At 36.7% G+C, this 23289-nt stretch overlaps 2 protein-coding genes across 2 annotated transcripts; one reads left to right on the plus strand and one right to left on the minus strand.

Annotated features, from left to right (window-relative positions):
* The first annotated feature begins 1281 nt into the window (after positions 1–1281).
* Positions 1282–13484, plus strand: LOC112561635 (BTB/POZ domain-containing protein KCTD3-like). The gene is given in 24 exon segments (XM_025234222.1): positions 1282–1519; positions 1716–1769; positions 1995–2040; positions 3009–3082; positions 3456–3514; positions 4713–4793; positions 5609–5693; positions 5944–6107; positions 6306–6410; positions 7227–7255; positions 7257–7318; positions 7509–7699; positions 8048–8163; positions 8477–8564; positions 8994–9110; positions 9307–9489; positions 9900–9943; positions 9945–10056; positions 10407–10503; positions 10800–10858; positions 10861–10931; positions 11067–11121; positions 11418–11653; positions 11879–13484. Coding segments are annotated over 24 exon segments (2373 nt in total). The 5' UTR covers positions 1282–1478; the 3' UTR covers positions 12083–13484.
* Positions 13485–14623: 1139 nt separating this feature from the next.
* Positions 14624–23221, minus strand: LOC112561119 (signal recognition particle 54 kDa protein). The gene is made up of 16 exons (XM_025233366.1): positions 23083–23221; positions 22011–22114; positions 21554–21645; positions 20814–20898; positions 20456–20560; positions 19991–20115; positions 18977–19127; positions 18581–18640; positions 18062–18150; positions 17728–17828; positions 17396–17482; positions 16243–16316; positions 15727–15835; positions 15305–15475; positions 15099–15194; positions 14624–14757 (listed from the first exon to the last, which is right to left on the minus strand). The coding sequence occupies exons 2-16, from the start codon at positions 22086–22088 to the stop codon at positions 14666–14668; spliced, it is 1515 nt and encodes a 504-aa protein (XP_025089151.1). The 5' UTR covers positions 22089–22114; positions 23083–23221; the 3' UTR covers positions 14624–14665.
* Between the last annotated feature and the right edge of the window lie 68 nt (positions 23222–23289).

Below are 23289 nucleotides of genomic sequence, written 5' to 3' on the forward strand. Positions count from 1 at the left end.
AAACTTGTTGGTAACCAAAAGACATTGTTTGTAATGTTACTAAATTGCCTGCTTATAGTTATTCACCTCTTCCATAAACATTACTGTAATAACCTTTCCCATAATGCTGGTCCTTTTTCCACCCTTCATTTTGCAATATCATGTTACTCTCAGCTCTCGTTCTTGTTTTCTTGGTTCTTCTTTGTATTTTCTGTATTTGATTTTATTTTCCTTTAGTATGGTTGTTGATTCTTTTACAGTTCATATGCTATTTGTTTGTTTTCCTGTCCCTCATATGCTGTCCATGTTTCGTTCTTGTTCTTAAGCGCTAAGAGCATTCTCCTTGGGAGTGTAAGTATGCGCTTTACAAATTTTGCATTTATTATTATTAGTAACAGTAGGCCAAGTCGCTGGTAGCCGCATGTGGGCAGTTCAAGGCTGGCTATTAAGCACGCAGCCGGCATGAGAAAAGGACAGTCTTGGGAGCCATTTGACCCCTATCCTCTACAACAAAGACAGCTCAGTACACAAGGGACAGTCCTGGGAACTGTTCGATCCCTACCCTCTACAAAGACATAGTACACTACTAGAGTGCTACAACCATATAAACATTAGCTTATTCTGAGAAAGAGGTCGAACTAATTATGTCAGGTTTGTATCTGATGTGCCTAAGTAATGTACTATCCCAGCTCTCTCACTGGCCTCATGCTTTGAGCGTGTTTACATAAGAGGATACAACATTATTTAGGTGTGCTTATGACGCCATGACACTAGTTAACCAACCGGAGAAAAGGGGGATTAAAATAAGTTTAGTTTTCGTTTATTCCATACTACTCCTCGCGAAGAATAGCGCTGAAAACACCTCTTCAGCAGACCCTGTTTTAGGTAGCCCCCCTCAGTTGGATCCATGTGATTCCAGTATCCTTTACCTTGCTCTCTACTGATCTTCTCCAAGTCCTGCTCTGGTCTTCCAACTCTCCTCTCCCCCTGAGGGTTCCAGTCAAGTGCCTGCCTGACACTAGTGCCCTCTCTAGCCCCACTTGCACTTCTGGATTTTGTTTACTTCCCACACATGCTGTTATTGGAGATTTTATCGGGCCATCTACTTGGTAGGTAGAGGTTTGGAGTTTTTTGGTAGTGTTTGTCCTTCCCTTCCTAAAGTAAAGTTGTTCCTAGAAGAAGGATATTCACCCAGTTTTGGGAAATAGGATCTGCACAGATTGACCCTAGTCATCATAAATAATGTAACCCACTAGAAAACACGATTGCTTGTCTCCCTTTGCCCATACACCAAAGCGAGGCTTTCTACGGTCGACAACCGGCGAGAGTGTTAGGAGTAGTGTTTCCTTGCGTAGAAGATGGCAATATCGTTATAATTCGACTCTTTGCTTCTACGAACGGTAGGACTACTTTAAAGTCCAGTCATTATTTTTGATGAGGCATTACTTTTCATAACCTAGACACAATGAAGTAAAGCGCCTTTGATCTATTGATTCGCCATGTCTGGCGAAATCGTCCACCTTAACGTGGGAGGAACGCGGTAAGTAACGGATCTCTTGTGTTTTTTTTACTGTGTTCTAGTTTTACTTTTTCAACTTCGGTTTACTTTTATGATAATACATTGCTATAATACCATGAATATTTCGTGTGATTTAATAAACGATGACAGAAAGTATTGTGTATAGTACGTTATAGTAGAAGTGCTCATTTATAAGAAATGCAAATTTGTTATTCAGGTTTTCAACGTCTCGCCAGACGCTTACTTGGATACCAGATTCCTTCTTCACAAGGTCTGTTATAAAAAGTATTGATTTTTGTCAGGACAGAAGCATAGTTTTCATTTTGTTTAACCATGTCCACATGTCAGATAGTGCTTGTCTACGAAATATATATTTCCTAAGGTCTAGAGCATATCTCATTGTTAGCATTTTTTTTTCAACTCTTTCAAAACGATTTGTAAGATTTTGCTTGGCTATTTGTTACACTAACTGGGTTCTTTTATTTTTATATTCTAGTTTGTTGAGTGGGCGTATCTCTTCACACAGAGATGAAACAGGAGCGGTATGTTACTTTTTGTGCATTAGAAATCGATCCCAACATATCATGAAAATTGTATCTTTTACCACTTACTTTTATTTACCCAAACACTGAGAAGGAATCAAAGAAAAACTACTAACATTTTTTTTCATTTTTCAGTGCAAATCTTGCTTTCTAAGAAAATGAAAAAGTAACTAGCCAGACAGATTAGTTTTACGTGGCTGATAATTGTTTTAAAGTGCTGCCAGTCCACACTGTCCCAAACAAGCAATCCCACCACAGTAGCACTTCATATGGTAATCAGTAAGGCCTCACTTTTTTCTAGGAGAGATGATCTGTCTCATAATATATAAAAATGCACATTATGATTTACTAGTAGTTGAATACTTGCTGGTAATTTTGTATCAGACTGACTCCACCTTTAACTAAAGCTGGCACTTATTGATTCCAGTGCATTATAGCATCTGTTCTAGTTGTATATTTACAAAGGCAAGAAGGCACTCATAGTTACATTTTTTTTCAAGGACCACCTCATGATTTTTTGCTTATGAAATGATTACAAACTTGCATCACTTTTTTTGTAGCAGTTATGTTTGGTCTCATGTAACTATGGCAGATATCTTTCCCTCATTTTCACACAGTTTCTTCACACCTGTAAACCCTAGTACATTTCCACAAATGAAGATCCTAAATTAAATTCACAATCACATACTAGTGTTCTGCACTTTGATTAAACCAGCATGTGTCTTTTACCATTTGAAAAAAAAATGATATGGACAGTTTAGACCTATATTATCATCAGTATTAATAGATGGGAATCTAGTTTATTATTAACATTTGTTCTATTTTGTTATAAACATAATATTAGGAAAATTAAACGTTTACATTTTTTGACTTGTATCCACATGGATCAGCAGCATTTGTATAATTTTTACTTACCTGTCTCCTTAAATTGACTGTCTAGCTATCATTTATCCTGCATTATTTTGCAGATATTTATTGACAGAGATCCAAAACTATTTTCAATTGTGCTAAGTTTTCTCAGAACCAAAGAAGTTCACTTAAAGTAAGTATATTTTTTCTTTAGCCAATTTCAAGACATTTGTGTTTTTAAAATGATGCAAATAACAGCAAGTTTCCAAAAAAAAAAAAATCTAAGGTCAGTTTAGGAAAAGAAAATTTTGTGCTTAATGGAATAAAACAGCTGTACTAGCAAATGAATATGAAGGGTGAACCTGATGTTTAAATAATTAATAATTAATAGACAGACAGAATGGTTATGGATGTTTTTCAAGTTTTAAAAAGGTTTTTGCGTCAGCATTTGAAATGGATGTTAATATACTAACTTCTTAGCATAGAAACAGCATTAGTGACTGAAATTGAATAAGTATCACTGCATGGCCAAGGTTCCGAAATGGCATGTCATTGTCTGTTTTTAGGGATGTGGACTTGTCAGCACTGCGTCATGAGGCAGAGTTCTATGGAATCACACCTCTGAGTATGTTTATTATTTGTGGTCTGTTTGGCTTTATGTATATGTGTGCCACACTAGGCATACATCAAGGGTGTCCCCTATCACCGGTGCTGTTTAATATCTTCTTGGAGAATATCATGCTCGAAGCTCTCCACGCTTATCATGCTTCCATTTCCATTGGTGGAAGACAAATCTGCAGCCTGTGCTTTGCAGATGACATAGATCTGTTAGCAGGTAATAAGAAAGAACTGCAAGACCTCACCAACAGACTGACAGACAGTTCAAATGCATTTGGAATGGAAACCAGTTCTGAAAAGAGCAAAGTTATGATTAATGGCAGTGGCAAAGCAGAGATTTATATGAACAGGGCACAGCTTGAAGAGGTAAGCAGCTTCAAGTACTTTGTAGCCACCCTATCCAAGGATGGCAGCTTGCCAGATGTCTGCATTAGGATTGCAAAAGCAGCAGCTACAATGGCTAGACTAGATAGGATCTGGAATAGCAATAAGATAAGGTTCACTGCCAAGTACAAGCTGTACAAATCCCTGGTAGTGCCAACCCTGCTTTATGGATGTGACAGATGGACTCTGCTTTGCCGAAACAAAAAGGAGAATCCAGGCATTTGAGAACAAGTGCCTGAGGAGGCTGCTTCAGATCTCATACAAGGAATATAGAATCAATGACTTTGTACGAAACAAGATTGCCACACTCGTAGGACACCAGGTACCTCTACTTTCAATGGTCAGGTGACGTAAGATTGGCCATGTGACCTGGCACGACACATTCTCGAGACCATCCTTCAAGGCACCTTTGAGGGTAGTCGATGCTGCAGTGGCCAAATAAAGAAATGGCTTACAAACGTCAAAAACTGGACTGGACCTGCTCATTATCACCCAAAATAGGCAAGAATGGTGGGCCCTGTCAGCTACTGTGTCTATCCATGTGCTTCCCACAATGACATGCTGGTCAAGGGACGACTGACTGACTTTGTGTGTGCATATGTGAGTTGGAAGCTTGAGTGTGGATGGGCTGCATATTCTGTTGTTCACTTGACAAAACTGTAAAACAAAAATATAAATATTTTTATCTAAATATGAATTATTTTTTCTCATCTATAAGAATATATTAGTTCTAGAAATATGTCAGAGACTTATTTTCCTGTGTCAAGTTTAAGAGACTTGTCTTCCTGTATCTAGCATGAGGCTTGTTCCCTTGTGTGTAGTGCGCCGCTTATCTCTTTGTGAAGACTTGGATGTAGCATCCTGTGGTGATGTCCTCTTTCATGGCTGCTTCCATCCACCTGGTATGTTTTGCATTTATTTCATGATTAATCAGTGGATATGTTCAAATCAATGAAAATTATGAAAGTAGTAAGTAGTGATTTTTGATGCTGAGCTGTCATCATCCTATGCTTCATGTGCAGTAAAGGCAGGGTTTACACTGCGAAGCTCAAAGAAGCAGGCTGAAGTTTTTAACAGGAGTTCTTTCAATTGAGCAATATTCCTTCTGCAAAAGTTTGGCCACTGCACCAAAGATTAAGATTGGGAGCTGAACTTCAATACTAATGCCATAATTTTCAGCTACTTTTTGAAGCAGAACATGTCATTGACTTGTCAAAGATTCCTTAATTGTCAAGGATGCAGACAGCATCTGTGCTGATGATGTTTATCTTCTTGAATGGCTACACTACAACAATAATGGGGCACACCATGAGCTCTTTGCTTTTGAGACAGCTCTCATAATCATCATCATCATCATTATCAACCATCCATCATCATCATCATAATGTGTGTGTTTTTGTTAAGTGTATTGTGCCTGCCTTTGATGGTGTAAATCAACATCTTTATTTATTAACATGGTGTGCAGGCATTAAGTGCCAAGCTATAAACATAATAATTTTGATCTGGCATTTACTGAATGGTAAAAGTGTTGGTTTTGTGAACAATATATGCCAAACATTGTGAATGACCATGAAATTTGTTTCTTTCATTGGATTCTTTGGATTTGGCTATATTATTTATGAGTACTCATAATTAATTAAATACAAGAAATAAAGGCAGAAAAAACAGTAAATCTCCTACAGAATAAAAGTTTTGTATATTTGTTGGATTGCTCTAGTTCTTCCACACCCTCCAGTCATGGAAAAGCGTCATTCATCAGCCAGCTTAGAAATGGCTGCCAGGGGTGCATGTGAAGGGCCCAGGTACTATTCATTATGATGTTTTTTAATGCATCTTGTGCCTACTCAAGTTATGGATTGTCAACTGCTAATAGATTGTATACTAAAGATCTTTGTCATTTATGTGACAGAATTGTTTTTAAAATTCTTCTGGTGACTTTTCAGTAGAATCATCATCATCCATCCATCTGTCAGTCAAAAATTATCATCATCAGTCCTCCTTCTCTTCCCCTTCCCACCGAGTTTATCAATTCTTGCAAAATTTACTGTGCAGGAGTCAAGCAGAACCTAGGATGGGACATTCTCGTCAGAGTTCAGTGGATATTCGTTCTCGTAGTCATTCTCGCAACTCCTCTGCTGATCTTCGTTACTCACAACAGCTAGCTGTTGATCACTGCAAGATAATGGTTGGAAAGCAGGAAGTTATTGTAAACCAAGGTGTGATTTTCAATGAAGAAAAAATGGTGCATTTTTATTTGTCATTAGTTTGCAGTGTTATTGAATGGAACAAGTCTTCAGATGACATTACTTAATTATTGGAAATATGGGGTGGGTACGTGCATTATGTGTGTGTTTGGTGTACCCACTTTGTTTCGGGAAGATGAGCTTATCGCCTGTTCTGTAATTTGGTTGCAGGTTATATCTGTTTTATTCTTGAAGGCCTTGAATGGCTGAACCTTTTACTCATGGTGGGAAAGAATGATGGGGAAGCAGGATATACAGCCATGAGTACTACATGCTGTCAGTCAATCTTTGCTAATTAGTGCTATCTAGTCCCCAAAATATATGGGTTGGGGTCATAGGCATTGCTTACTGCCCAATTCATCGTTCTTGCCTGGCCAGTTTTGTGGTTGGGGTTGAGAACAAGACTGGAGGATGAGAAAGGCCTGTGAAGAAACCAAACTGCTAACCAAAGAATGTGACATATCTATGGGCTTCAGTGTACACTGATGTCTACACTGTAGTATTATTATTATTTGATTGTTCAATTCTTATGCATATTTTTTTACCTCATAAATCTTGGACCAAGTAGCCTGTATCCATCTAATGAATTTAATTACTTTCCTACTGGAATGCTATCTGCACTTCTGTGGCAATTACTCTACAAGCACTTCTGTCTATACACACTCCTTCACAGCAAGCTGTTCTCTTCTCAGCTTTCTCTTTGCCCAGTTCTAAAGCCTTCCGCAAGTCCTGGTTGGGTGAGAAGGATGCCTTGCATATCACTTGTAACTATCCCGCGAGATGAAGGTATTTCAAAGACTGACCTCATGTCCAAGCCAAACCTGTTCTTTCCTTCTGGACAGAAAAAAAATTTGGCCTTTAAAGCCAATTCACCTGTTGCAGTTAATGAAAACGTTTACATGTAGAATGAAAATACACACTTGTGTTGCAGCCTAGGATCTTTAATTTGTGCTGTCCAGCTCAAAACACCTAAAGATGGATGCGTCTTGAATATCAGAAGTACTCAAATCTGTTTTGATTCTTACTGTGACTTCAGTTTGTTGTAGGTGTAGTTAAAAGGGAGTGTCCATTATTTAATATTGACTGTTGCAGCCCCATATGTGGATCCTTTGCGTGTCACCTATGTTGAAGGGTCATCACAACTGGATTTGTGTGGCGTACCCACACTTTGTATGCTGCTATAGGTTAGTCTTAGCTTGTATCTGGCAGACTTTTATATCAAGAAGCTTGTTTTCTTCTCTTTAGCATCATGTATGGCATATATTTTGCTCATTTTACAGATTTCATGCTTCACAATACACACACAGTTCATGTAGTGATGATGGATAATGATGATGATGATGACGACGACTTTTTGTCACTGTTTGCTAACAGAATGAAAGACTCAACAGGCTGGCACTTGATATGGACTAGTGAATATTTATGTAACATAGTGGAACGGGTTGCCATCAATGCCAAAGTCCTGAACTCCATGCAAGACAACACTCACAAAATGGTGGCGGTGGCCGCTGCAAATGTTGTGCGACTGTGGTCCATCACTGATGATGGGGAGAGCAGGGAGATAGGTAAGAATTCAGTACTCATTCTTACAGTTTATGTTTAAAGAGTAATACTTTTGCATGAATGCACTTCAAAGGGAAACAGTAAAAATACTAATATCTAAAAGCACTAAAATTGTTTGCTGTAAAAAAGAAAAAAATAGTCATGCTTTAGGCATAAAGAAAGACATCTAGACAGTAATAATTGCTTAATAGAAAAGGAATAATAAAAGCATTTTTACCTGCAGTGCTTCTTACGGATTTATAGTATATGCATGCAAAATAAGCTTTAGTCTCAACACTTTTTAACACAAACACATAAATGATCGTGCTCTACACAGGCCCTGATGCAATAAGTACAGATCTATGTTGCAGGTGTCTTCAGCTTAAATGTCTCTGTAGATTCTTTATTCTTCATTGGGAGTCAGCTTGTAGCACTCAGTCAGACAGGCAAAGTGGGCGTGTGGCACTCCATGACGCAACATTGGCAGGTTATTATTTATTTTTCCATGTTCCTTTCTAAACTTCGGTCATAAGATAATTGTAAGAAGAACCATTTATTAAGCTTTGCAGTACCTTCAGTAGCATGATTTATAGGTGATAACTGAGAAGTCTCAGACATGGAAACTTATTGCTTCAGTTATTGATGAGCAGATTTGCATGACCAGTAGAATGCATACCTGCCTACTTACAGTATATGTAGGTAAAAAGTATCCAGCTGTATATTGATAATTTGATGTCCTCTTTTTCTTCAGTTATTGAACAGTGATATTGAATATTGATATTTATTATCTTCTGATACAGATTCAAGATGTTGTTCCTGTTACAAGCCATGATACTGCTGGGTCCTTTCTTTTGCTAGGCTGTAGCAATGGATCCATTTACTACATAGGTAAAAATAAGTAAATTGGAAGAGTTTTCTTTGTACTTTTGTGAACAACTTTCATAAGGGATATCAGGCTTATCTTTAATAATAATATTTTTGCATAATTATGTGTCTGTTTTTGTCAGAAAAATGTTTTGTATAGCTAGTTTAAGACAATAACAAACTTGTAATCTTATTAACAACATGAGGGCTTGAAAAAGAAAGAAATAAGGATGTCTTTAATTGTGGCGTTCTCCAGACCTGTTGCTAAAAGATGGGCTAGGTTCTGTATAAATTGGACTTCACATAGGAATAAGAAAGGCATCTATGTATATGCACATGTATGTAAATATATGTTTAGATATTTAGATATTTTTATGTACATAGACTTACATATTCAAATACAAAATGCACAAATGTACTACCAACATATTTTTGAGAGAAATATCTCAACAGACATGCAGAAATTCCCTCTTCGGATGAAGGACAACGATTTGCTTGTGACTGAGCTTTACCGAGACCCCGCAAATGACATGGTGACAGCGCTCAGTGTCTATCTGACACCTAGAACAAGTAAATACAAGTCTATACAATTGTCTTTTTTCTTTGTGTTTCACTTCGTGTGTGTGTGAGAGAGAGTGGCTGGGTGAATGTAGCTGGGTAGATGGTGCGTGCATGTATGCAACAAAGAGATATGTGTCTAGGTACTTTTTTCATAAAATTCATTTAAAAAAAATGTCTGATCATGTTCATCATTTGTTTTAATCAGTGTCTTCTACGGGGCTGAGTGGTAACTGGATTGAGATAGCTTATGGCACAAGTTCAGGTACAGTGCGTGTCATAGTGCAGCATCCTGAAACAGTTGGCCATGGACCACAACTTTTTCAGACCTTCACTGTCCATCGTAGTCCTGTCACCAAAGTCATGCTGTCTGAGAAACACCTTGTATCAGGTGGGGAAGCAAGGAGTGAACCCTGGGTTCTAGCAAAATCTTTAAAGCATCAAAGGCATGCCAAAATTGGGGTTCTAATATAATTTTCTCAACATGGTATGTGTCACAATGACACACAGACACTTCCTTAAAACATTTCATATAATTGCTTATGGAAACTGGTGCATATATTTGATATAAATCATCATAAAAGAAAAAAAATTGTATCCATGCCTTCTTGTGAGACTTGTTTTACAGCTTAAATGACTTGAAAATGTTTTTTCATTTCTTAAGTGCAGAGGTCATGAGACATTTCTGACTTGTTTTGAATATCATACATGCATGTTGTTTGTCACTGTAACATTTTTTGATGGAGCAGTGATCCAACAGCAGCTGTAAGCTGATTTTTGACATTTACATCATGTTTGCAGTCTGCTCTGAATACAATCATGTACGAACCTGGAGTGTGACACGTTTTCCGTGGCATGATTTCCACTCAGCCTGGATCTACACCTTTGGCATCTTTCAAGATCATGTCCCTTGAAGACTTAGATCCTTACATCGGCTATATGGCTGGCAATGATTTTGGTATGACATTTCAAAAATTGTCATTTGTTTGCCAAAAGTTTTTTTTAAAGACAGTTGCTATTTCTTGGAACTATTACCACATAATCATCACCAAACCACACAGGTTCAGTGTCCCTTTTAATCTGAAGGATCCATCTACAGAGGTGAAGAATTTTAGGCATGAAAATAACCTTCAGAAAAAAATGGAACAGTTAAACCATGTGATATAAAAGTATTTGTAGTGAGGGCATTATTTATACAGTATTGTCTGCAAATGCTTTGGCTGTGCTTATTAAGCATCTGTTACAGGTCTTTTTGTTATTTAATAATCTGTCAGATCCCTTTGTTATTTCTTTAACTGTCTGCTGCAGGTCCTTTTGGAGAGCAGGATGACACACAGGTGTTTGTGCAAAAGGTTGTGCCAGAGACTGACAGGCTTTTTGTCAGACTCTCATCTTCTGGGCAGAGGTTTCTCAAATGTTGAATCATCATCTCATTGATTAAAAATCTGTTTCATTAGTAATCTTTCAGACTTTACCCTTTCCTTCAAACTGAAATAAATTCCTATTTATTGTGAAATAAAGTAATATTAATATTATTGTTAAGGAAGGGAGACATTTGTTATTTAGGATAATGTGTTTGTAACAGGATATAAAATGATACTAGCATTAATGCATGCAAAAATAGAGCATTTGTTATGAACATTTCTGCGCTTGCTTGATGTATCATCTTTTTTTTTTCTCCACTTCCACTGTCAATGTCAGGGTGTGCGTCATCAAGTCAGTTGACAACAGTACCATTAGTGCATTCTGTGTCCATGAATGTGAGGTTCAACCCGCATGGGATCTCGCCCAAGGCGATATCTCTTTACAGGACATTCAAATGGGAGTATTCAGGTAATAGTTTTTATAACTGTTCGTGAAAAATGGCACTTCATTCAAAAATTTTGTAGAGAACTGATTTATTATTGTGTGAATCAACATCTCCTAAATAGTGTAGTAGAATTAAACGGAATTTTGTTCCTGTTTCAGATGTGGGACTTGACTACAGCTCTTGATCTGATGAACAAAACATCTGAGAAGTCATGTAAGCCTTCAGACATGAGGAATCTGTTTTATGTATTTGTTCATCTTAAGATGCACCTGGCAGATGAAAAGAAATAGCCATTTTCTGGACAGCTTTTCAGGCAGCCATCATATAAATGAGTGAAATATGTATAGTGGAGAAAGAAAAGTTAATGGTGGAATGAAACAGAGAAAGAGCAGAGATACACAGCTGAAAGTACAGTTCTGTGAACCTAATTGTAAATTAACAAGGCAAGAACTGTATCCAAGTAGTCTGATAAATGTATTGGAAACTAAGATTATTACTATTTTTTGTAGGCGATGATGGGGGTCCTACAGCCACAGAGCTTATGCGCCTGTTGGATCAGTGTGACCTCAGTTCTTCAAGATGCTCCACTCCCTGCATTAGTCCCTCACCTTCACTGTTAATTGGTCCAGGACTGCTTCCACTTGGAGCTCGACTTAGAAGTAGTCTTCTGCAGTCATCACTGCACAGTGGTGTGTTAGCTTTGAATCCTGATTGTGGCAATGAAGAACAGTCAATACCAGATGAGGTGAGATTGCTGCTTTTGAATTTTACTGATGGCTGTTGAATACCATTATCATTCATGTGTGAGGGCTTCTTGGCTGACTTTGCAAAAATTTTTGCTTCTGATTTGAATGCTTTTGGTTTTTTGAAAGAAAGTCTGCAATGCTGCTACAATGTTGTGAATGAGCTATGCTGTCAGCTGAATCAACCTATTAATTCTTTGTGATAAAATGTGATCAATCCCCAACAGGTGGAAAATCCTGAGGAAGCACACAGAAGACTGCTAGCATCAGATCCAGAGGAGGGTCAGAATGATGGCGAAATCCACGGTGCAGCATTGGATGAGGGTGCTGCTTCTTTTAAAACTGGAAAGAATTTTAGAGTCAGTGGCGATGGGGATGGAGGAAGTGGTGGTAGTGCAAGGAAAGGTGATAAGAGCAGTTACTGGGTGTAGAAAGTAGAATAAAATAATTTTTTAGAAAATGTCCGATGAATGGGCCTATGAAGAAAAAAGTACTAATAAATGAAGTTATTATTGGCTCAGGCCACATGGCTTCAAAGAAAAAAATAATAGAAAGTGCCTGACAAGTTATTTATATATTCTTTCCACTCATTTTTTTCTTTAATCCAGCACAGCATTAGTAGCTTCATGCAAAGTGGTCAATGCAGACAATGGAAGAAAGACATGAGATATTACCTCTGAGCAAGAGATAATCAAAGTGCTGACCAAACCAAAGTGTTTTGATTCCAGTATTAACATGCATTAGTGACAGAATAAGTCATGAGAAGTCCATTGTGCAATACCATAATGTAGTAGAAGCAGAAACAGTATTGTAATTGTGAACTAGCTTTATGACCTGATGCTAAATTGCCATTCTTTAAAATAAAATCCATAATAATATTGTAGGTATGTGTTTCAGCCAGTTCGCTTTACATATTCGGTCAAAAAATTAGACTGAAATGGCAAATAGAAATGATGGTGATGATGATTACTGAGAAAATGGGTGCTTAAAGGGAAACAGGGTATAGCCATTAAATCTGGTCTGAAATGGAAATGAGCTGCCTATATTGATACCAGAGACTTTTCTTTCATTAACAGTCTTACCACTAGTCAACTTTTCAAAATTTGAGATGTCCTTGATGTTTCTTTGATTTTTGACATCAGCATTAAATGTGCCACTGCCAGTTGCTTACATAAATGTACCTATTATAATAATAATAGTAACAAGTGAAGATTAGGGGCTTGCCATTCTTGTTTGGTTGTCATTTCTGCTTGATGTTTGTTGTCCATGAAATTTAAATGTATATCACGATCATTCCCTTTTCATTTCAGTACCCCTTAAATTCTTCGACCTGTGATATATTCAAGTTGCTGATTCTGCTGGAAATAGCCATTCTTTTTTAACTGGTGGCTATCTTTAGGACTTTGACTAAAGACTTACATCCTGTCACAGTTATTGATGTTCACGCTTGTGCAATGACCTCAAATAGTTAAACAAAATTTGAGTTAGAAACTTTCTATCCTTTTTCTTATGGGTATGTTGATGCCATTTTGTGGTATTTAACAGCTTTAAACATGGACACCCTGCCTCACTCCTTGTAATGTATAGCAGAGTGCCATAAACAACAGCCTTGGTGTGAATATTTTTATCAGATAACTGAGAAAGAGATTGGATACCAGTGGTCTGTGTATATAGATGTTGCACATATTGTATATTTATATGCATAACAGCTTATAAACCTAGTGATAATTCTGCTATACAGAACTGTGGTAATTAGTAGATCTCTTCCTCTGTTAGAAAACTCATTACTGTGTTACAAAACTCACTGTGAAAATAAAAGTGCAAACTGGAAAATACTGTTTGTGGATACTGCCTTTATGGAAAGTACATGGAAACCTGGGCCCTGCTAATTTGTAGACAGTGAGGGTGGGTGGAGACTGGTGTTTTACGCCGAGCCAGCAACTAAGGCTATATCACACCATGTAAACAGATGCCACAGGCAGAGAAAGAACAGCATACCCGAGAGGAGAGCTAAACCTAAGACAGCTGACACTTGCCTGTGTTGGTGACAGACTTTAGTGAAATGGACTCTAAAGTACAAATCTGTCTTGTTGAATGAATTAATGCAGTAAATAATAAGCCTGTAGTAACATTTAGGCATTGTTTATGAAGAGGCAAAAATGCAGGCTTGCTGCTTGTGCCCTTAGTAAATTTATGCTTACATAAAATGCACTTGGGTTTAACACACTTCACCCATTGTATTTTCTGCATTATATTGACCACCATTGTGTGACAAGCAGCGACCTGCACACACTGTTGGGGTTAGGAAGTCTTTTAGGCTGGGTTAATGTGAACCAGATGAACTTGCAACATGCACCTAGTCTTTGAACTTGTAAATTTGTGACAAGAATTTGACATTCTGGGGATGGTCATTGCCTGTAGATGATCTGGCATTCATGTAGTGGAGCTTTGGGTATCTCATGGGTGCATTCAATGGTTTTGGTTCAATATTAAAGTTAGTAACTGCAAGTCAACTACATGACATTGGTTTTTGGACAGTTGTTGCTTATACCAGCTGCAAGTCATCTTGGTTCAGTTTTGATGCATCTAAACTTAAATTTTTTGAAAATTAATTTTTATGATTGGGAACATTCATTTTATCAATGTTTTAGTGACACACTTAAGTGTTTACGTGAAAAGAGACATTACAGTGAAAATTGTGAAACAAACTGAAGCTGTTCGCCCATAAATCATAACTTTAATGTGATGAAAGTATTGTAGTCTCACCATATCCTCGTCACACTCAAAATATCAAGGTCAGTGAAGGGACCTCGCATCAAAATATGTCCAAAAAGTACCAAAAAAGGAACAAAATACATTACTGTCCATGAAACTAATGACGAGGAGTTTAGATGTTTCCTGTCTTTTTTTAAAAATATTCTTCAGCTTTTCATAAAGCTTGAAGAACTTTAAAAGCCAGCGTCTTTATTTTGGATGAAATGTTTTGCTTGATAGTTTGGCCGCATCATATGCTTTTATCTGTCAGTGAAGTTGAACATGTTGCCAAATTTTCCAGCTGCACCCTGTTGGAACTGTCGCATCATACCCTGAAGACCTTGCATGCCACCTGCACATAAAAACAACCCAAACACATCAGCTAAGGTTAGCTGCTCCAGAAAATCTTTTGCAGTCATCAAGCCATATCTAGTCATCCATGAGGAAAGCAGTACAGAAAAAAGGGCTTTTTCCGCATCTTACATTCATACATAACATCCTGAAACTGGTGAAAGCAATCATCTACAATTCTTCAATGGCTCATTTGCATTGCTTTACTTGTATAAATTATGCAGTGATAAGACAATAGGGACAGGCAAACAGAATTATTGGTGTAAAGTAGGTTCTTCCTGACAAATTACTAATTTTTAACTCACTGTATGGAAATGGCTACAACAGCAAAGGAATGCATACCCATCTGCTGTAGAACTCGTGGATCCATCATCTTGGCCATCTGTTGATTGAGTTTCATCATCTGGGCAGGGTTGACATTCTTGCTCATGTCTCCTCCTGAACATGCATGCACCATGATAATTACAGACTGTGAAGAACTTGTTAGAAAATCTAAGATCTTAATCGGATTTGAAAGGCTTAGCCATAAGAAGTGCTGAAAATCTTACCCTTAAAAAGACCCTTGATGCCTCCCATCTTTTTCACCATCTGGGCAAACTTTTTGTACTGTGTCAGCAGTTCATTCACTTCTCTCACAGACACTCCTGCTCCACGAGCAACACGCTGCACCCGCCCAGGGTTCCTTGAAAACAGTTTTTCTCCATCTAAACTGTCTAGCTCTGGAAAATAAAGAATCATATGCCATAAGTATGCCCTGCTCTCCTATTTAAAATAACCCCCTACCCAAACCAAAACTCCCCAAAATCACTCATCATGACCCACCAGCAGCACACTGATCAGCCCTGACGGTTTATATGACATATGATGAAAAACATATGTAAGTCACAAATCAATATCTAATACAACTTTTTTTTTTTTAAACATGAAAAATTATGTGGATGTCCTGTTTGTATATCACAACTCCACTTGCCTTGGTCATTCATGCTGTCCATGATGGTCATGAGCTTCTTAAGCCGTGCCATGGATTCTTGCTCTGTACCTTTAGTCATGAAGTCAGAACTAAAGCCTGGGATCATGCCCTGCAACAAAAGCACAGGTGTAACACACACACACACACACACAAACAAAAACAAGTACAGATGGAGGTTAAAAAAATAAACATGACTCTTAAAAAAATACAGTTAAATTGAGGGGAAAAGTCCTGTGCATGTATAAAGCATATGCACATACATATAAATGTACATACAAAAGAAAAATTTCTGTCTTGGGTCTCCTTGACAGACAATAAAGTCTGATTTGATGTATACACGTGCACTTCACTGTAAAGAAAGCTATGTAATACACACTTTAAAGGGAGATAATTATAGGCTAAAGTATCTGTACAAGGGAAATAACCTACAGAGACCTTGCACTTTTAAGAATAAACTAGCAATTTGATCATAATTTGAAAAACTGGTCAGCTGGGTCTCTTCATTAAAGTACGTACCATGATTTGGCTGAACGGGCCCATCTTCATAATATTTTGGAACTGCTCATACATATCTCTCAAAGTGAACTGTCCTGCAAAAATAGACAAAGATGTGAGCCAGCGCTGATAACTTCACAACCCCGTCTCTTTCTTTCTCCATTCTCTTAAAAATTATTTTCTCGCCTCTCTCCTTCTCTCTTAATCTCGCCACAATCATTTGTTAATGAGCTATGAACAACTGAAGCACCGTTTTAGATGTTCTGCGCATTGCTGCTGCTGCTACAGCAGCAACTGTGGATACCCGGGCTCTAGAAGTCACCTACTAGGCTACAGTTTACTCCAACACTCGCGTTCAGGAAAAAGCTGGTCAGGGAAAAATTCCACGAGAATGCTTCAAATACTCCTTCCCGTCAGAATTTGACCAAAGCATTGAGGGTAGTTCAATGGTCTAGACATAACTGTAGTTTTCTTAGCATGTACAGCTTGTAAACCATAAGAACGCCTCCAAAAAAACGCTCCCTATATATGAGATCTCTGCAGCTCCTCGTCACGGGGTGTCACTGGAATACTTGCACTGTAGGCCACACACGGGAACGCCATGTTTCTACATGTCTACGGGAAAGTCCCCAGACCCAGGGCAGAGAGTGTCCATCATGCACTTGGTGCAGCCCGCTCCTCGCTTCTGTGACGTGCGGTGAAGCCTTCAATGGCGGAGCAAGAAGTGATCGGGTGATCGTCAGAGCACAGTTATGCAAGTGACACCTACGCCGGTGTTAACTCAATGGGGCTCAATCCCCAGTGACACCCCTTGGTTTTACCTTTTTTTTGTCTTTGAATTCACCCCATTCCACTTCTTCAGTATGTCATAAACATGTATCACATTTTTGTTTGGTCTGTCTTCCAAATAAATGAACAGTAGGTGTATAACATTTTGATAAACATATTGTCCTCTCTCCTGAGCTAGCAGACACCAAAGGTTATATACATACAAGGCAGAGACAGATAGGAATGCTTGACACAATTCAAAATTACATTAAGCACAACTTTAAAAGTTACACAAAACTCACAAAATACTTATCTTCGAAAAGCCCCAGTAATGATTACAGGTAATCATTACATTACAAATAGCAATACAGCAGCATATTTTAGATCAAAATGCAAAACCACTCACCATGTTTGAGTTTCTTCATCAGTTCTTCGTTGTCATCCAGTTTCAGTTCATTCACTTTATCAATCAAGCCTTCAATGTCACCCATGCCTGGAATATATTTGTTTACAGAACACAATTATTTTAGCAGTCATCAACAAAAAAAAAAAAGAGTGCAGTCTCTCATCTCTCATGCAGCTCTGCAGTCATTCACAGGTACAAGCAGTTTTGCACACACACATATACTCAAAACAAATTCATAATTAACTTACATTATACCAGAATTTTTCTAAAACTGAAGACTTTATTTAGCTCAGTAGATGTTTCTTTGGATAGATAATAAGACTGATACCTACCTAGAAGTTTGCTCACGAAAGGTTGAACTTTAAATGGTTCAAAATCATCTATATGTTCTCCTGTGCCAATGAAGATGACTGGACTTTTTGTGGCCGCCACACTAAAGAAAGAAAAATAAAATTTAGCTGATGACAGCAGATCAAAGATTCAGCCATGGAAAGTCCACTTATCATTCACCATAAAAAAAATATACCAATAAGCATGCATAAAAATGCTCTGAAATGTATGAAAATGAGAAAAGTCTTGCAAACACTTAAGCCACTTGGGACGAGTGCTTCTCTTACTTCATGCATTTTGAAATTATTAAAATAAATCGCCAATAGTGACACTTACGCACTCAGAGCTCCACCACCTTTTGCATGTCCATCCAGCTTTGTGATGATAACTGACGCCACATCTACTTTCTCTTTGAAAGCTCTGGCCTAGTACAGAAGCAACAACACACCAATATGCCATTATCTTCTCATACTCTAAATCTATTCACCTGAAAGTGCGGTTCTTTAGTGTATGTGTGTGAGAAAGAGAGACAAAAGACAAGAGAGAGAAATAGGGTAAAAAAGTGAAAAAAGGAAGAGACAAAAGAAAGAAGGAAAAGTCAAATATGCTAGAAATACTTCAAATCACTTCTAAATAAACTATAAGCATAAATCTAAAGCCCTCTACATGAGTATTAAGCATTCATAATTTTAGTCACAGCAATAGTTGCCGGCAAAAAAAAAAAGCAAACCAAAACACATATTTCTAGCTATTCATAGTGTAGTTACAATAAGTATAGATTCCATTTTTTTGACACACACACCTAACCTTTGTCTCGTAGTGTATGATATTTAAAATGCATTAGTAGAAACTGACCTGTGACTCACAGGCCTGACCAATTGTTGCATCCATAACAAAAATCACATTATCAGGACTCTGAAGAGAAGAAAGACATAATTAAATAATATATTAACACAAGGCCAAACTGCCAGCTGTTCCAAAGATACAGAAATTAACATTTAGATACATACTGAATAATGGATTATAATCTAATTTTACAGAAATAGTTACTATTCAATTATACAGAACTTTAAAAAAAAAAATCATTAAAGTTTCAATATAAAGCACTATATAGGTTATAGTCTATTTGACAGAGTGTGAAAATGATGCCTTTTGAATAGTGGCTGGCCATTTAGATGGAACATCTTTTCAAAAGGCTTGCTGAAATATGTTACTTATGAGAAATAAATAAAACAGGGAAATAAAACTTACAATAGACTGTTCCACTTGCAACATCTCTTCAAAGAGGGAATCCTCTTGTTTGTGCCGACCACTTGTGTCAACAATGATGATCTCAAAGTTTTCCTTTTTGAATTTTTCCACACCCTCCTGGGCAATCACTGCTGGGTCTGCCTCCACATAACTTTCATGAACAGAAAAAAAGGCTTATCTGTAAATTATCTTCCAGTGCGAATCCTATTTTAACATTGTTGCAGCCATATCAAGACAGTCTTCAAATAATGCATTTTTGATTTTCACCTGTGAACATCCGTGACTTCTCTGGATTTAAATCAAATGGTATTTTGAGTATTGCTTGCCAGACGAGCAGGAGTAAATGAAGCCATTACTTTTCTGACATGAGTGAAAAGTATACTGAGATTAGCTCAAACCTTTTGGCTCACATAATTCAAAGCATGAATCCATTATACAATAGCTATGAATTGATCGCAATACAGTCACTCCTCACTTAATGATTGAGTTCCATTCCTACAACTCAGTGGATAGATGAATAGGTCGATGAGTAAGGAGCTGTCTTGATATTTCAGGCATAATAAACTGTTAATTGGGTTGTCAACCATCTTTAGATATTGTTTCATGGTCATTTTAAAAACACAGGTATGATCTTCATTTTCATTTCAAGACATCATTTAGACAGTTCAGAATTTAAATGTTCACCAAATTCTTCTGTTTCAAATATATGCTGCATGATTTTTTTCCCCTAATATAACAACTCTTAGGCGTTGTGAATATTTCATTTTCACGTGTTTTTATTATTTGTTTGAGCATAGAAAGTGCAACTTGTTTTGGCTGTGATGTGAAGCAAAGATGTTTAATCAATTTAATTAAACGATGATAAAAGTAGATCTACTATTTGCTATCTTAAAACTCTGCATGTGTTTTACAATGCTGGTGTTGTATACCAAGTTAGTTTAAAAATTAAGAGTTTGGTGGGGAAAAAAAGGGGGCTGGAATTATTCAGCTAGTTTTACTCATATATATATATACCTTCCATAGAATGGGATCCTGGCTTTTGTTGCATTTTGTTTCAGCTGATCAAAAGCTCCAGCTCTGAAGGTATCAGCACAAATGAGACATGTTTTCCATCCTTTACGCTGATAATAGTAAGCCAGCTGAAACACACACACTTTACAGTCTACAAAAGTTTAACAAAAGTAATGAAAAAATTTTAAATCTGGAAATATTTAAATTGTTTGCCATATTTATTCAAAATAGAGGGGATGTTGGAACTGAAAAAATAATAAGAAGTTTCTTTTAGGTCAGTATTAATGCATTGCTAAGGTCAAATTAAGTTGGATTATGCAATAACAGGTTTAATTTTTTTAACAAACATTAATGAAGCTGAAAAAATGCGCTGCAAAATGCTGACGTGCCACCAAAAAAATGTTAACGAGTGCATTAGAGTGTTGTGTATTTGCAACTGACACTAAGGAATAAATATAAAGAATGAACCTTGGTGCATGTTGTAGTTTTTCCACTGCCTTGAAGACCAACAAACATGATGACATTATTGCGCCCCTTGGTAGGCTGCCATGCTTTCACACCTGGATCAATCAACTGGTGGCAGCCAAACAGTAAAATTAATGAGTAAAGATAAAATGAAAGAAAAATAAAATGGTACAAACTTGGCAGAAACTATTACAACTTTCAGGTTTAAATACAGGTAAAAGAAAATAGGATAATGATCACTGCACTCTTCGGTAGCTTTTAGACAATTTTAAACAAATATTTGTCCAGTCCTGACTATAGCTAAGTGCATGAATCTAAAAAAAAAATGGTATTTATGAAAGAAAATGAAACAAGCACCCACTTTCACTAGTTCTTTGAAGACTGCTGACTGAATCATTCTACGTTTGTTGAGTCCTCCAGCCATTTCATCAAAGTCAATTACTGATCTGAAAACAAGTTTGGAACTATTTCATGAATCTTAACTATTCATTCTTGAAGATTTTATGAGGTAAAATTAAATTTGAAAATACAGCATGAAAACTTACTTCAAGACTTTTTTAAATCTCAGTACTAAGTAAAAGCAATAATTAAAATTGAATGGAAAGAAATTTTATATGGGGGTGAAAAAAAACTGATTCCTGTAAATTAGTGTTGTAAGTAACAAGACTGAAAAACAAAGTAACTCATCTTAAAAACCCTTCCACAAACAAGATATACAGTATTCTAATTGTGATTTGAGCTTCCATACAGATGTCATAATTTTCAGGTATGTTTTGAAGCAGAACTTTCTTGACATCAAAAATGGTAGATAAAACACTATATAAATCAACTATTTATATTTTCTGTGCAGTGTGTATGCATGTTTGCATTTATAACAGGTGCATTTGATGCCAGCTAAAAAGGTATGCTTCTGTGCTTGCATGTAGGTAAAAGCAGTTAATGATTTGAAGTGCTATCATCCCTGATTTAATAAGAAGCTTATTACAGATGATGAAGCAGATATCAGTATTCAAAAGCTAGTTTTTCTAAAGATTATGCAGTAAAATAATGGAGAGTGTGTGATATCCATATCAACAACACTCTTGAAAGCAAATGCATTACCTTACGTTTTCTCTCAGCTGTTTGACAAGCCGAATATTAACATCAGCCTCCAGCAGTGCTGCACATATTTCTTTAAGCATGCCATTTAGTACCTGTTACATGAAAGAGTCAATGTAAGAGTGACTCAACTTTCATTTTAACAAATCTGTTCTTAGTGGCAAGAAATCATTATTACCAGAAAGCTCTTTAGGACAAAGAATGAGCTGTTTAATTAAAAAAGTTAATACATTTTTGCAAATTTATCTCTGTATATGCTATTTCTTCTGTGATAATATGGTGAGTTGCCATGAAAATATCAAAGTTAATATAACATGGTGTTCTGGTGATGTTAAATTTTCATTAAAATTTATGGTACCAACTCTGTTGTATAAGAAATATATTCTTTGAATTTAAGCAGAAATCTCTTGCATCATGTTTCTTAGGAATAACAATCACAAAATTAAAAACAACACAATACCTCTTCGTTGATAATTGTTGCATTGCTAAGTGACTTTAATGCAGAAGTAATTTTTCTCCCCAAATCTGCTAGAACCATCTTGGCTCTTTATTCAGGTAAAGGCACTAAAACAACATAGATAATACTTAAGATTCAGAAAGAAAAGATATGAACTTACATTAAAAAAGCTAGCAATAATTTTAGCAATAATAAAGATAACTTGATATGTGCAATAAATGTTTCATGATAATGCCTATTTTCTTGATGAAATTAAATTCAGGCTATTTCAGACATGTTTACCAGTACATGACTACAAGAGGGGTTCCCATCATGTAGAAACACACAAATCACATAAAAGAGCTCCAAATCATATAAAGAAAATTTGCATCTAAAACATAAATAATGATGAGTTAGGTGTCTGAAATTACAAGTTGACATGAGGTCTTATTATGAAAGACATTTTGTCAAATATTTTTTCATTGTTATCAAATGTAAGTGGTATGATAGTACAACATAAAAACATACGCAAACTTATGATTAGCAGCTTTTTAATTCTACTACTGGTCAATAAACCATCCCTCCAACTTCCCAAAATATGTTTATGTCATTGATTTCATAAATATCTGTGGTTTACACATAAGTTTGAAAACTCCCATCGATTTTAACTGAAGGTATGAAAACCACCCAAAATTTTAACTGAAGGTCTGAAAACTATTTTTACTTTATGAATGGTAAACACTGATGATTTATTACTGATGTAAATCCATACTGAAATTTACTCATGCTAAATTTTCGTTATCAAATCACAGATAGCCATCACAGCTACCTATAGGTTGTCAATGTGTATTGTAGTGTAGCCGTAGCGCTTGTTTAGGGCAGCGATACACAAGTCATTTGACAGTTCTTTCACTTTTCTTGTGCTGTAGCTAGATACATTAAATCAACATCGATTCACAGTCTACTGGTGACAGCCGTCACTAGCACAACTGCTACGAGTGAAAGTAGAATAGCGTTTATCGTTGTGTTTGAGTTGAGACATATGACAACTAAATAACATATTTATCCTCAAAATGTATAAACTATTAAAACTCACCGAGTCCAGTAATATGAAAAATATGTCAACAAATGAAGTGATTATTACAAGGATTAAATATGTAGGCGTTTTCTTGTACAGTTCTACTTTCAGGTTCTTGGCCTGGGATCTGTACAGCTTACGTCATGGAGGGAAGAAGGTGCTGGCTTCCCTCCCCTGCAGAGGCTGACAGGGACTCATTTGAAATATTTCTTTAACGTGATGTAA

Source organism: Pomacea canaliculata, linkage group LG4, assembly GCF_003073045.1.
Source record: "Pomacea canaliculata isolate SZHN2017 linkage group LG4, ASM307304v1, whole genome shotgun sequence".
Classification (NCBI taxonomy): domain Eukaryota; kingdom Metazoa; phylum Mollusca; class Gastropoda; order Architaenioglossa; family Ampullariidae; genus Pomacea; species Pomacea canaliculata.